Source organism: Grammomys surdaster, unplaced genomic scaffold, assembly GCF_004785775.1.
Source record: "Grammomys surdaster isolate TR1022 unplaced genomic scaffold, NIH_TR_1.0 139, whole genome shotgun sequence".
Lineage (NCBI taxonomy): Eukaryota > Metazoa > Chordata > Mammalia > Rodentia > Muridae > Grammomys > Grammomys surdaster.
Genome location: NW_021604597.1, coordinates 8894878 through 8910591, shown reverse-complemented (window position 1 = coordinate 8910591; position 15714 = coordinate 8894878). Strand labels below are relative to the sequence as shown.

The following is a 15714-nucleotide window of genomic DNA, read 5'->3' as shown; positions in this document are numbered from 1 at the left end:
TCCATCCTTCCTTCTATCCATTCATCCATCCATCTATCCATCCATCCTTCCCTCCCTCCCTCCATCCTTCCTTCCATCCTTCCATCCATCCATCCTTCCGTTCATCCATCCATCTATCCATCCATCTGTCCTTCCCTCCCTCCCTCCATCCTTCCTTCCATGCATCCATCCACCCTTCCTTCTATCCATTCATCCATCCATCTATCCATCGACCCATCTCATTTCTAACAGATAAGGCCTTTAAAACTACCACAATAGCACAATGAAATAAAATCAATGAAATCAATAATAATTATGAAACATCATCTAATACCAATCTCATTCTCAGTTTTCCCTGGCTGTCTCAAAGTCATTTTATAGATAAGGTTTGTTCAAATGTCAAACTTTAGCCATAAATTGTGGACGAGTTGTGTTTGGATGATATACCTCCTATGTGTCTTTCCATTTGCAGCAATCAGAGGAATTGTTACATGTCCATTAAATGTATTAAATGTATTCACACTTTAATTGAATACATAATGCTTGAAGCAAAATAAAAGTTTCTTCTGAACAGTATAAAAAGAGTACAAAGTGGAGCTTCTTCAGCCTGTTTCTTCTGAAGCAATGCTATTAATTTCTATAATTTTTGTTAATTTATTTATTTTTAGAATTTTTATTAATTTTTTACTTTCTTCTGGACATAATCTTAGCTGTGACACACAGGCCAGACTTGAAAGCTGCTGTAGCATAGTGGATCAGAGTGAGGACTTGAGTCCAAATCCCTATTCTGCCACAAACTAAGTATAGATCTTGGGCATAGCACATAGACTCAGGTTTGTGTGTGTGTGTGTGTGTGTGTGTGTTATGCATATGTGTGTACAAGTGCAAGTGCCTGTGCTACTGTATGCTAAGGCCAGAGGAGGATGTGGAATGTCTTCCTTTCTTCTTTCATTTTCTACCACATTCCATTTAAGACAGGGTCTCTACGGGCATTAGCGTGGTCTCTTAATCCTAGCATTTGAGAGGCAGAGGCAGGTGGATCTCTGTGAGTGTGTGGCCATCTTGGTCTACAGAGTGAGTTCAGACCCAGTTCCAGACTACCCAGGGATAAAGTAGTGAGATCCTGTTTGGAAAAAAAAAATATATATATATATTTCAAATATATATATATATATATTTGATACAGGCCAAATCTCTCCTCTCTCTCTCTCTCTCTCTCTCTCTCTCTCTCTCTCTCTCTCACACACACACACACACACACACACACACACACACACACACCAGGAATCTCACCATTTTTACTAGGTTGGCTGGCTGGCCAGTGAGCTCCTAGGATCCACCTGACTCTGCCTTCTGCCTTTCAATGCTTGGTGTGTATATCTATGCCCTGCAGTCTTACTTAGGGTTTTATTGCTGTGAACAGACACCATGACCAAGGCAATTCTTATAAGAACAACATTTAATTGGGGCTAGCTTACAGGTTCAGAGGTTCAGTCCATTATCATCCAGGCAGGTGTGGTGCAGGAGGAGCTGAGATTTCTACATCATCATCTGAAGTCTGCTAGCAGAATACTGACTTCCAGGCAGCTAGGGTGAGGGTCTTAAATCCATGCCCAGAGTGACACACCTACTCCAACAAGGCCACACCTCCTAATAGTACAACTCCCTGGGCCAAGCATATACAAACCACCACACCTGCTTTTCACATAGGTGCTGGGAACTTGAACTTGAGTGTTCATGCTTACAGAGCAGATGCACTTACTGAGCCTTCTCTTGAGCCTCCTACGCTTCAGATTTTAACAATATACCTATCTCACCTGTATAGAGAATTCAGTCAGGAGAGCAGAGTACTTAAATAATCATTATAAACACATCCCTTTGGCTTCCCCCCAAATGGTAGGAGGATGCACGTTTCCCTCTATGTGGTTGGTTTCTTTCTATCTCACATCCCATTCTGATGGTAATTCTACATCTGTTCCTATAAAATTGTTCCAATAGCTGTACAATTCCATTGTATGGGATTGTGTGCACTATTCCTATGCATGCAAGCTCTTCCCAGGCTTTTCAGCACTGACTATATTTATAATACTTCAGTGGACTCATGTGCCTAAATATGCTCAAGAGAGGCATAAGAATATGCTCAAGAGTGAATAAGAAAAGTTGCTGAGCTAAAGGACATGAACAGCCCAGCATCAAGAAGGTCTTCCCAATTTTTATTTCCAAGAAAACTGCACAAAGGTTCCCTTTCCTGACACCTTGACTAAATGTTTTGGACTCAGGAGACCCAGTTTATAGAAAGTAGATTTAAAAAAGAAAAAAGAGTTTTCATGTGCATCATCCTTATCATAGGATGATAAAAGACAGCTAAGCTCCATCTATAGTTACTCCTGAAAGGCAATGAGAAAATTACTCTAACTCTTAAAGGTGAAGTGACACCGGTATAAAGGGAGACCTTAGTGAACACCTTTAGTGAACAATCGAATTTGTTTGCTCACTTACCATTTGCCTGTGTGCTTTCATCAGGTCACAAGCTCTGTAGAAGACATATAGGTCTTTCTCTGCCTTGTTTTATGGCTCCACCCACCTCTGGCTTTCCAAGCAATGGCTGACACATAGTAGATGCTCAATGTATTAATTAAGCATGGGTTCGAGCTTGGGAAACTAAAGCTTGTGGAACTGCACTTTCCTTCCTGTGCAGTCCAGATTTGCTGGAGGTGAGAGCACTGATGTAGCACAGATAAGTTTGACGTGTGTAAGGCTTCCATCTTGTAAGCAGACAAGGATAATTTGGCCTGAATACAAAATCTAGAAATAGATTTGGCCTGCTTACTAAATGGAAAAATATTTCTTGTAGTACCATAAATCCTTTTCCCATAGCTTTGTACTACATCAAAATATTGAAGTTGATTGAAAATCCCCAGTTCTTGACTGTTGTGGCCTGGAAACCACTTTTTTACATTATAGCAATCAAGGGTGATAAAAAAAATTGCCCGGTGTTTGACTCCTCCAAGATGAATTCGAATTTAAAATATTATAAGTTTAGATAGATTTTAAAAGATGTCCACTTTTAAGTTACAAATCCACTGATGTATAATCAAGGGCAGAAGAATCCCCGGCACTCTCTAGTACCATATTGTACTGCCGAAGTCTATGAAATGATCCCACCTTTAAATCTTTGGGCAAACCCCTTGTAAACTGGTAAGTGAGGGGGGAAAAGTCTTCATCAAAATGCTTTTAAGTGATTGTTCGAAAGCATGTAAGAGAAGAAAGCTTACATTTTAAGTCGCACTTGCAGACTACTGACCATAAAATTCCTCTGAATCTTGGTTTATCCTCAGTCTTCCCAGATTTGGTCCAAGCCATCCCTGTAAGCATCCACGTCAATATTATTCTCTTCTCCATGATTCTTGTCATCTTAACCATGGTGGGGACAGCCTTCTTCATGTACAATGCTTTTGGCAAGCCCTTTGAAACTCTGCATGGACCACTGGGGCTGTATCTGATCAGCTTCATTTCAGGCAAGTATAAAATTCTACCTCCAAAGACAAAGTGCTTTTCAGTGTGTGAAAAGATGCCCTGACTAAATATAGTTACAACATCTATGCATGTAGTATTATGCACAACAGCAAACAGTGCAGAAATACTATAATTATCTAACAATATGGAATTCGTCATATACATTATGGTAGTCTATGTGAAGGACTACAATCTTCACATTATAATTTTCGAGACATACTCAAAAAGATTAATGCTTATATTAAATGTTAAATGGAAACAGCAGTAAGATTTTACAAATATTATGAACCTATTGAATTATAAAGAAAATATACATATAAGGTATTGTTGAAATTGCTTATATAGTCATATGCTCTTTCACACACAATATAGAGGCTATATTTATACATTAAAAAATGGGTGGGGATACTTTAGCAGCTGTGGTTAGCACTGAGTATTGAAACTGCGAATGGTTTTATTGTCGCTCATGGTTACCAATCTTTCCAAATGTTCACGAGTGTGCAATTATTTAGTCATTAAATATATTTAAATTTTTTCATATAAAAGTGATAAAGGCATCCATAGATAGTCATATGCAGGACTGTCGGTACTTCATGTAGCCTAATGATAGCTGCATCTGAGTAAAGATACCCTGTCCACTCAAAGGTCAATGCTCTGACAGATACATTCAACTTCATAACTGGACTTAATGAAAAATCTAATCTGTGTTGCAAGGTGCTTATAACACATTGTTGAAGGAAAAAAATAAGAAAGTGAAATATATTTACATAATTCATGGCTATCTTTCTCTAGGATGTCTCTGACTTTACACCATTCCAAACTTGTAGTTAGTGCAACATTATATCATGGTTTATTGATGATTTTTGGAAGATTACAGCACACACCAGCCAAATATCTAATGACAATCCCTGTTGGACAATTTCATTCTGCTTTGAAGTTGCTCTTGGCAGCTAGCTATGAGGCAGCCAGCACAGACTCATTCCTGTTGACACTAGTCCCTTCTCCCATACAACCCAATTCCAGCACCAATTTGTACAGGTGCCTGCCTAGAAGACAGAGCCCTGCAACCAACAGAGGATAATAGGTTCAAGAAGGCAATGTACTTGGTTCAAGAAGGCAATGTACTTGCTACTTACACACACATACCCACACCCACACCCACACCCACACACACACACATACCCACACCCACACCCACACACACACATACCTAGGGTGTTCCCCACTTACACCTTGCTAGCCAAATTATTCACCCCACCAAAAGAGATCTCTCTCCAGCAGGGATTCTACTTTCTCCATGTGTTTTACACACCTACAATACAACTGTATATATCACAGTAGTGAGTATTCTATGAGGGTAGACCAAGGAGTTGTCTATGGCAGAAGCATCCAGCATGAAGCTTTCTGTATATAGTAAACACTTTCACATGCATTCTTTGACTTGAAAAAACAAGCCTGGAAAAGTGGCGTTAACCTGATCACCTAGATGCCTTGGTGAGAGAAATCAGAACCCTACTGAGATAAAGTTAGCATTGCAACCCATAGAGGCAGGAAGACCTGTGCCAGAGAGCAACAGGCAGGAATATGGCAAGGACTGGCTTTGGACTGAGGTGAAAAAGGTACAGGCTCAAGGTGGGACACAGAAGCCGAGATAGCAACTCAATCTTACAGGAAGGTCAAGGATGGAGCATTTGCAGATTATGTCACTCACTGGAAAGAGCAGGTCTTTTCTAGTCACTGAGCAGAGGTTAGCTAAACAGCTGACAAGGCAAAACTAGCTCGGAGATCTTGACCCAGCACCACAAAGTAGAGGAAAGAGAAGCTGGCTGGTTTGCAGGGGAGACACTTCGACTTATTAATAGATTCAGTCACCTAGCTCTCCATCTCTGGGTGCAGTTCAGAAGAGAAGCCCATTTGCAGACCAATGGCGAGTTCTGGTGGACAGCCTAACGGGCAGTATCTGAATGGCAGGATGATTTAATCTAGTTCTCACCTCGTTCTCCAACCGCGTCTGATGCAAGCAGAACACGGACACACAAATAGACACACAAAGAGCAGTCTTGTGCTCACGCTGCATCTTCATTGATACTGCACTTGGAAAAGTGGGGATATGATACATCTAGCATATATCAAGGAAGAAAGGGGTGTGCAGGGCAGAGGGAGAAGGGAAGCAGACATGTCCAGAGCAATGCCTTGCAAGGAGCCTGCGTTGTTAGAGCAGTTAATGCTTCTGAATTCCCCCTCCCTTTTTTTTTTCAGTAAATAAAACGAACTTGCATACACCAATAAAATGAAGATCAGATAGGGTGAGAGGCTGTAGCCTCTGGGGGTCACAGGTCATTCTTGAAGCACAAACCATCTCATTCCTTCTAAATCCACACCAGAAAATCAGAGTTTGCCTAGAGTTTGGGAAATGTTTACCTAAATCTCAAATATCCATGCAGACCCCACTTCTAAATCCTGATTGTGATGAAGTAAATTTCCAGAGTGCTTTCCCACAAACCCTTTAAACGGGAGTCGCTATGGATAGTCCTAGAGCAGCGTCTGTATTAGAGGTCGTTCACGTTAGGTTAGTCACAGCCATTAGGAGACACCCAGGAGTTTCCTTTTCATGGAGTCCTTCCTATTTCTATCTCCATTTTACAGAGCTCAGAAATCTGTGCTTATAGATGCTGCCCATGCCTCCTGGACCTCTTGCCTCTGGCCTCTCCAGTTCTCCACACTAAAATCATCATGGGGCCATATTTTAGATGGATCCTTCCTGGCTAGGAAGGGACCCACACCCTTTTGCCTGACTCTCGAAGTAGGCTGCAGGCTCTACAAAGGCACAACTCTGTGCCATACATGTGTCAGGGGCCATGAGGAGAGGAGAGGAGAGGAGAGGAGAGGAGAGGAGAGAGAGAAAATGACCCCTTCCAGTTCTCTATGTGGAGTTTGTCAGTTCTTTAGAACAAAGGAGGAAGAAAGAGAAACACCACCTATTGGATCCAGCATCCATGGCTGCACTCACTACTGCAGGTTGCCGATGCTCACAGCCCAAGATCCTGCATACGGCTTTGATTCCTTAGAGATTCCAATGTAATTTGTATGCCTCATCCTTCTCTGTATAACATTCATGGCCACTACTATTGTTGAAATCAGTTAATTTGCTTTCTCCTCTAGTCAGTTACAAACTAGTTTTAAGAAGCCTTTTTCCCCCAATGTAAGATTTAGGTAATATCTTACTAGACCCACATTGTCCATTTGGGGCAGTGATTGCCTTACCCGAGACATAAAAATACCCTAATGAACTTTCTTAAAATTATTGATCCCAGGTCCCCATACCATGCTAATTAAGCTGTAGGCTCTGGGGGTGGGGCTTAGGTACTGATTTTGGACTTTGGTTTAGTGTTTTTCAAATGAAGTGATCTTAAATGCAGACTGGGTTGGGGACCAGTGCCACAGGTGTGTTCACTTAGCTTACTTGGCAGACAGAGTATTGGTTACACGGCCGTCCACTGACGATTCCACAGTGAAGCCAGCCTGCCTACTGCAAGAGTCAACAAAAGTGCATGTAAATAATTAAATAACTACATAGTGCCATACTTCTAAGGGTGATAACTAGATTACTCTGACAATGGAAGCAGGGATCAGGCTTTGAATTTTGAACAGAGTCTACGCCCAGAAGTTGAGTTGCTGAGAGCCCTCAGCGAGAGCTTCCCAAGCAGCAGAGCAAGCACATAGAAGACCCTGGGGAAGGACAGCTCTGTGAGAGAACAGAAAGGAAGCTCATACAGCGGGAGGGACAGACAGTGAGAAGAACTGCACATTCATTAATTTAAATGTTTAAGCGGAGCTGGAGGGATCATATGAGACAGTTAATATCAGAGCTTAAAAGCTGTGTTAAATGTTTTAGAGTGGATTTTAATTGCAGCGAGCTTTTGACAATTTTAAAGTGTATGGTAGAATTACCTCTTTAAGACATGTCTGGTTGAAACCCATGCTACTGTCTCGGAGATGGAGGAAAACGAATAAATGGCGATGACATTCTCTGAGGTAGACAGGCAAAGTGGGGCTCAGGGTTACCCTTTAAGGACAGGCGCTTATTTCTAGAAATTAAATGGTCCATGTGGGGGCACATCAGTTCTGGGATGCTCTGAGAGGCCCAAGTACAGGTGTTACAGAGACAGGTGGACATATGAGTCTACTGTTGAGAGAACAAGTCTAGATGAAAGACTTAAACTTACTTGTTGCTAGGGTACAGGAATTATGTAGAATAAAAACGGGTGGGATCATCTGCTAGGAGAATGCACTCAGAAAAAAAACTGGTCAAGGCCAACTCCAAAGAACACAGTGAGTGGCTCTGAGAACTGAAGAGGAAGGGTGTAGCAAAGAATATTGAGAGAAGGAAACTCAGGAGAGTGTGGTGTTTAAAGGCTTTGAGGGGAATGTTTCAAGACAGAAATAACCAGTGAGCTTTGAATAAAGGTGTCCTGCTGTGAGAGAAGCTGGAGGTAATACAGTGCTGCCATGATGGGGGACACAGAAAGATGTTTCCACGTTCAGGAGGCAGAGAAGATGAAGGAACCATAAGAGAGGGTGCTGAGCATGGAGGTGACTAGCCCCACACGTTCACAGAGGCACATTGGTATTTGAGCATATTGAGTTCTTATGTATTTGACTCTCAGCGCTGCCGACATGAGTGTGGAGAGGCTTAGCCAGGCCTTCCTTCATGTGAAAGACTTGCCAGGGACCATTGGTACAAAATCCCAGTAGTTAGGCATATTCTCTGCAGTTGACACCATACTTTATAGGCCTTTGTGGGGTGATGAAAACTACCCAAATCTGGACTTACTGCAGTTGTATTGATGACAATGTGTCTTGAGTTATACCAAGCAAAACAAACATATAATCTATGCCTTTCTTTAGAAGGCATGCTTCTAATATGAGCCCACTTAATTATGGTTACAGTTATGGCACAGAACAAAAATAAACACTATCATATTTGAAACATGAAAACAGGAAAAATAAAAAACAGCATAAAAAAATAGAAGGATTCTTTCATTACATATATATTCAGTATTAATACTACCCTAGCCTCTCCAATATATGTAAGCTTGTAGGACATGTTCTGAAACTGTCAGTGTACACAATGTGTACCTTTTTTTTTTTTTTTGGTCTTCATGATGGAGATGCTTTTTCTGGACTCTGAGAAAGAATCAGAGATGTCTACTTGTGGAAAAGCCAGTACTGAAGATATCCTACTAGGTTCTGCACAGACCTTAAAATAGAGCCAAAGCAGGAAGCAAAGTGTAATGGTACAGTCATGGAAGTTCATTTTCAAATGCAGGACAGCAGTAAAGGGCCAGTGCGTTATGAGATGATTTAGTTTGCTGATCATCAATACCCAGGACCATGGACATTAATGTGTTCATCTTCTTTTCTGTCACAGTTACAGGGATTCTTGTTCTATTCATCAAGTATGTCTTCCTTTCTGTTTTGTTGAGCATCAAAGACCAGGACCTTACTACAGCCTCCAAAAGCATCCCCTGCTGTGTGCACTAGGGAAATACACAGCTGGGGCTCAGAACACATGCTATGGCTGGCTGATCTCCTGCCACTCTCTGCACCCCTCTCTTTGCTTAACATACCTGTTGGGATAATGTTTATACGCACTATGTGAAAGTGTGTCTCTTGTCCTTCCTTGAATGCCTTGGGCACCTCTTGATTGGTTAAAATACAAGTCTAATAAAAATAAACTGAGGCAGGATTGGAAGGCGGGATGTCTGGCAGGAAGAGAGGAACTCTGAGAGATAGTCAGGTGAGGGAATTTCTCCACCCCAGTTCAGGGAAGTTGAAACTGGGGGCGGGGGGGGGGGTAACCAGCCACGTGGCAGACATAGAGTAGTATAAATGGGTTAACTGAGTTATGAGCTAGTCAGGGAACAAGTGTAGCTTAAGGCCTAGGCCTTAAGCCTAGTAAATAAGCCTAATAAATAATAAACCTCCGAGACATTATTTGGGAGCTAGGGAACTAGCGGACAAGCCAGAGCTTATCATGCCTGGCTTCATTTTCATAACTGTGGCCCTCTTTCTGAAGTACCCTTCCTTCCATATATTCACGCTCTCCCTGACTTCCTTCAGGATATACTGGAAACTTATCTGCACAAGGACTCACCACCCTTCCGTCTGTATACCCTCCCTACCTGGTTTATTCTATTCTCCTTATTACATACACTCCGCTCAACTGTGGGATATACTTACTTACTTTGTTACCCCATCTCTCGCTGTCCTATCTACCAACCACTGAGGGCTCCGTGAAGAAAAGATGTTCTAAACCCTGTCTGGTTTCGTCATGTATCCTCAGGGCCCAGAATAGTGCAGTAGCTGTATGGTATTTGTGGAATGAATGCATAAAACAAAACCAGCTCTGCATATCCACTAGCAACAATGACATTCTTCTTTAAAACACCATTTACATCAAGCGTCGTGTTTTTAGACCCCACTCAATAAGAGAACACTGAGAAAACTCAGGGAAACATGGGGCGTTTAACCACCTATTATAGAAGACAGGGGAAGCTTAGCTTAACTAATGTTGCTCCTTTTTCCTGCAACTCTTCTGTGTAACCACGTAGACAAACTGCTTGCTATCACAACTTTAAAATTCACTCTTTGGTGTCTGTTGACTCCCTCTCTATGTGGTGGCTTTGTAGCAGTGTGGAATCCGAAAGCTTCTACCTAGGAATGGTCTAGGAATACATAGGAATGAAGTCATTACTGAAGGTAAGAGACCTCACCTTCAATGAGTGGCACTGTATAAAGTCACACACAGGAGATCAACACCACACCTATTAAGATGTGAATTCCCCACCCTTATTTTTCATCTTTCAAGGTGCTAAAGAAGTAATTGATCGTTCTATGTTAGACAGGGGATGCCTCTACTATTTCTCACCTAGAAGACATGTGTTTTCATTCTGCAGATGTTGGCCATTACTTTCAAAGAAACTGGCATTCTAATTTTTTATCTTCCAAAATCAGAATTTAGTGCTAGTACGATAATTTCAGAATTCCTTCCCCTGTGAGGACATCAGCCCACAACACAGTGGATACCCATAGACCCTGAGAGGTGTTCTCACTCAAAATATAGTTATGCTCAAGGCTAAGCAGAATGGGAAAAGCAGTTTTCTTACTGGCTGTGATCTATGTTCCTTGTGTTGTCTGGCCTGAGGAGACAGGCACCTGACTCAGCACTCCCAAGCAGCTGCCAGATGAGAGCCAGAGTGTGCAGTATCTCGAACATCACGAGCATTTGTCAATGTCTGATCATTCATGGTTCGACAGCCCTATCACTCAGCTATCTTATCCGCTTAGAAATTAGCTCAGTAATCAAAGCCATTAAAGAGGGGAGCATAACGGTAGCACCATCCAGATGGTGGGGGAATCAGACAGATGACAAGAAAGAGGTTGTGGTCATTGGGTGTGACACTAGGCTGCAAATGTAGGCTTTGTGCCCAGTTGTTTTCCAAATTCTAGTGTGAGTGAGGTTCAGTGAATGTCCAAAGTCTGGTTCATTCTAACTTTTCTGTGAGTACAGCGGAGATGATCAGATGGACAGACACATTGGGGAGCTGCCCCAGTGCCTCCAGCTGAGTGAGGGGGTTTGAGGTAACATGTTCACTGAAATAAAAGAGAAGAAGGACACACAAGCTTAATTCTAACACTTGTAAGGCCTTCAGAGAATACAAATGAAAATCTATAAGTATGCATTGAAACATTTAAGTTTAAAGTTAATTAAACCATTAAATACAATGTGTTGAATTTTCTGTCCCAGGAACTGTCCCTCCAGAAGGGCCTAGGAGGGATTTAAATTTAGAATTCTTGACTCTGATAGCCTCTGCACATGAGTAAGAGACAACGACCCATCAGTTCCTGTTCAGTCTGCTTCTTGTCTCAGTTTGGCTTCATCTCATCCAGGAAAGGCTTTGAGTATATATTGAGGGGCATGCCATTGAGCTATCAAATGGGTGTTCCTAAGAAACTCATAGTGCTCAGGGATACGTACCAGCAGTCACCAACATGTGCTTGGGAGGGCTGACCCCAGCAAGATAACCACACAGCCCTGAATATGAGTTCAGGTCTGTAAGGGTACCAACTCTAGGGTCCCAGCAGTATGGACTATACTTCAGTCATGTTCTCCAGGTGGACGTGTTCCACTGACTTCAAGCACACCACTCTTTGTGGGAGGGAGAACTTTCAAAAGAAAGTTTCAAAAGGGAACAAAGTAAGACCCTCTAAATAGGTGACATGATGTACAGGCCGTTCTTGCTGTGATAGAGAATCATTTTGGAAATGTGACAAGCCCTGTTCCCACCACCTCTCACATCTCTCAACCCACCTCTCTCCACATCCCAAGCAGCCAGGCCACACAGTGAAAAAGCCTTCATGTATGTCTTTTGGTCGCTAAGTCATAAATAGTTATCCTTGATCCCACATCTCTTTTGTAGATATGGACAAAGAGAAGCGAAAATATCTCCAATTCACACTGAGTTGATTCTCTTTAGTAGTCCCAGGCAGTTTGTCTAGGGCTTAGGCTTGGTTTCTGTCCTCTGACTTCAAGATAACAAAGTTGGTTGTGGTCAAACCCAGAGTCCAGAGAGAAGTTACAGACCACTCTATTAGCCCATATACTGTGTCCGGGTTTCTCATGATCTTGACAGATGAGCTACTGTTTGCATTTCAAGAAGTGCAGGTGACTTTACTAAGAAATCCGAAATGCAGGCTCACTAAGACTCTGTCCCCTTAACAAAGTATCCCTTTAAAATATTTAATGACTTGAAAAGGAAACTGAGCTTGAATTTTCCTTTCAGGCACTGAGGAAATAGTCTTCCTCTCCTGTCTGAAACTCACCATCTCCTCAGACAAAGGAAGCTCTTACTGTAACAGGAATGGCATTTTTCTCTACAATTTTCAAATAAAGGATAAAGAGAAAACAGCATCTCAGCCTTTTTGTTAGGGTCTAACAATAAAGGAATCATATGGCTTGCAAGGGGAGCGCTCTGGTTTGAAGCTCAGAATACAAAAATAGTTAGGCTGACAAATCTCACAAAGGAATCTTTCCAGGGTCACGCCAGGGCCGGGAGGACATGAAGCATTGAGAAAGCAATATCATTTCACTGTTTGTACTGTTGTATGATGATGACTGACTTGATGGGGCCGCCCCCAGGTGCAATTCATTCATTCATTCATTCATTCATTCATTCATTCATTCATTCATTCTCTCTTTCTCATCTGTCTGTCTGCCGGCCTGCCTGCCTTTATTTTTTACTTCTATTTTTCATTCAATCCTCCTGCCTCCACATCACAAGTGCTAGGATGACAGGTGCATTTTTGTGAAGTCCCATAGCAGAAACATGACTTCACCTTTCCTCTTCATGTCTCCTGCCCTCCCCCCACAATCAGTTATCAGTTTCTATCTATGCAGCAATCCAAGCCTGCTTTCTGGAGAAGGCATGGGGCCCTGTGCCCACACTTACTGGATTCTCCTATACAACCCAGCCTTCCTTTGTGAACCAACTTTATACACACACACACACACACACACACACCTGAGGATGCTGCCTGCCTTGCTAATATTGACCCACATTCCCTATTGTGACACTCACTGTAATAGTTTATAATTGTTTCTAGCTATCTTTGGGAGCAGAGACCATGTATATTTTCTTTCCGAGTTGGATCTCCACTACTATCTCTGTGCCTGGCATATAATACATCTATCTGAAAACAAATGAATGAAAGAATTAATGAATGGTAACCAAGACCATGTTGCTGCTCCCACAATATTTGAAGTAATTGAAATCAATGAATAAAAAGAGTCACGTGCTAAGTTGACAATAATCCTACTTGAAGAAATAACTGTATTATAGTTAGATGTAGTAAGACATTCCTGGTGTGGGGTAGGACAGTGCAACAGATTCTGATTTGGAACAAGAGTGGCTGGAGAGATGGCTCAGCAATTAAGAGCACTTACTGTTCTTGCAGAGGACCCAGGTTTGATACTAATACCAATGTGGTGGCTCACAACTGTTTGGAACTCCAGTCCCTGGGGATCTGGTACCCTTGTCTGACTCCTCCGGGCACCAGGCATGTAGACATACATGTGAGCAAAACACTCATGCATATAAAATAAAGTCTTTAGAAAAGATTGCAAGAAATAAAAAAAAGTGGTATATAAGCATCGTAAGACAAACTATTAATTGCTCATTTATATGTATCAATTCCAATGTCAAAATCTAATCAGGAAATGTCCACATATTACAGATGATGTAACTGAAGATGCAATTTGGGGATTCCAATCATTTAATTTTATATATTAAGAGAAGAAATTTGGGTTTGAACTCAACTGGTTTGACCAAAGTCAGAAAGCCATCTCAGCTAGTCAACCACTAGTAAGAACCGCTTATTGTCAGCCTAAATAACGCAGTAGCTATCAAAGCTTTCAGGAATCCTAGCCCTCCATCCTCTAGGTCTGGTCGCACTTGCTACTTGCTTCTGTCCCTGAGTCCATCCACTTGAAGGTGGAAAGGCCTGAATTACAGGGTGACCACCACACCTACCCAGCAATTACGTGGGTTCTGAGGATCTGAACTCTGGTGCTTACACTTGTACAGTATGTACTTTAACCAGAGAGCTATCTCCCCTGCCCCATAGCTTCCATTTCTGATGCCACCTGGGCCAAAATGTCCCCAGAAGGCATTGCATCCATATTTCAGTTATGAGAAGGAAGGGAAGCAGAAAGTTCCTGCTTCACCTCACCTACCCTCAACTCACCTGAATTTATTAAAGGCAGCCACATGCCCAGCTGAAATCTGAATTCAGCTATAAAGAGAACAGGTATACTCTTGGTCAGCAACATTTTATCCAAAGCTACCTTTGGCCCAGGTACTCCTCTGGGCAGTGTTGACAAGTTGAGAGTTGGAGGGGTCATGGTACTATTTTTATGAGGAAATCAGGGACCTTTCAGAAGGGTTTAAATGACTGACATTTGTCCTTTATCACCTGTGAAGTACAGAGAAATGTGTTCTCTTGAAGCCACAGTGGCTGCTTAGCAGTTGGGTTTGTCAGTGTGCTTTGAAGGTGTCCAGCAATGCAGGCTGCAGTAAGATCCGCTTGATTCTAACTGCCATATTCAAGCCATCAATGTCCCCTCCCCATACAAATATTTTTCACAGCCATTTCCAAAGTGCTAGAATCAAGCGCATGATTGCAGTTTTACAATGGTATTATTTTTGAGAAGAGCGTGGCTGAGTATGGTGGAGACATGTTGTCTATGGTTTGCTCATTGATGTCCTCTTTGACTCTTACAATCAGGTAATATTTGTCCTAAGCTGTTGTCTGTTCTTTGTGTTGCAGGCTCCTGTGGCTGTCTTGTCATGATATTGTTTGCCTCTGAAGTGAAAATCCACCGCCTTTCAGAGAAAATTGCAAATTTTAAAGAAGGGACCTATGCCTACAGAACGCAAAATGAAAACTATACCACCTCATTCTGGGTTGTTTTCATTTGCTTTTTTGTTCATTTTTTGAATGGGCTCCTGATACGACTTGCTGGATTTCAGTTCCCTTTCACAAAATCTAAAGAAACAGAGACTACTAATGTAGCTTCAGATTTAATGTACTGAAAAGCAAATATCTCCATAATTTCTCAATAAGGAAATGGACTTTCTTTGGCCACATTTAGATGTGGTTGATTTCATCTGTGCGTTTAGACTTCTTAAGCACCGAGTCCTCTTTATGTTATGTTTACAGAGCATGTAGTAAGGATTCCAGCTGGAAAATAAGGAAAGCAGAAGGATGGTTTCAGAAAGGTGTTCTGCCTGGTGGGAAACTGCAGGCATAGTTAGTCCAAAGCAGTTGGCCAGATGGCCAGATGGTTACTCTAAGTCCTTATTGAATGATTAGATGCATGTCCTACCAAGGAGAATTCAACAGGCACGTGGCATATAGTTTAATAAAACAGATGTTATTTCTAATTGTCCACATATTTGTTGTCACAGATCCCGAAAAGCAGAGGTGAAATTGGCATCCTAAATTGACAGTGCATTGAATCTTCAAAAGGCTTCAGGTTCTTTGTAAGTTTGCTTACAGCATGATGTTATTATGTCTGGTGGTCAACACCAGAAAACTTTATAAGCAAACAAGCAAGCCAGCAAGCCAGGAAGAAGAAAGAAAGAAAGAAAGAAAGAA

General features: G+C 41.9%; 1 protein-coding gene across 1 annotated transcript in view; it reads left to right on the top strand.

Annotated features, from left to right (window-relative positions):
* Clrn1 (clarin 1) overlaps positions 1-15497 on the top strand; it is a 22444-nt gene extending 6947 nt beyond the window's left edge. The window contains exons 3-4 of the mRNA XM_028763675.1: positions 3318-3497; positions 14884-15497. Coding sequence (XP_028619508.1) covers positions 3318-3497; positions 14884-15149 — 446 coding nt within the window. The 3' untranslated portion in view covers positions 15150-15497. The remainder of the gene's footprint in view (positions 1-3317; positions 3498-14883) is intronic.
* The last annotated feature ends 217 nt before the right edge of the window (positions 15498-15714 follow it).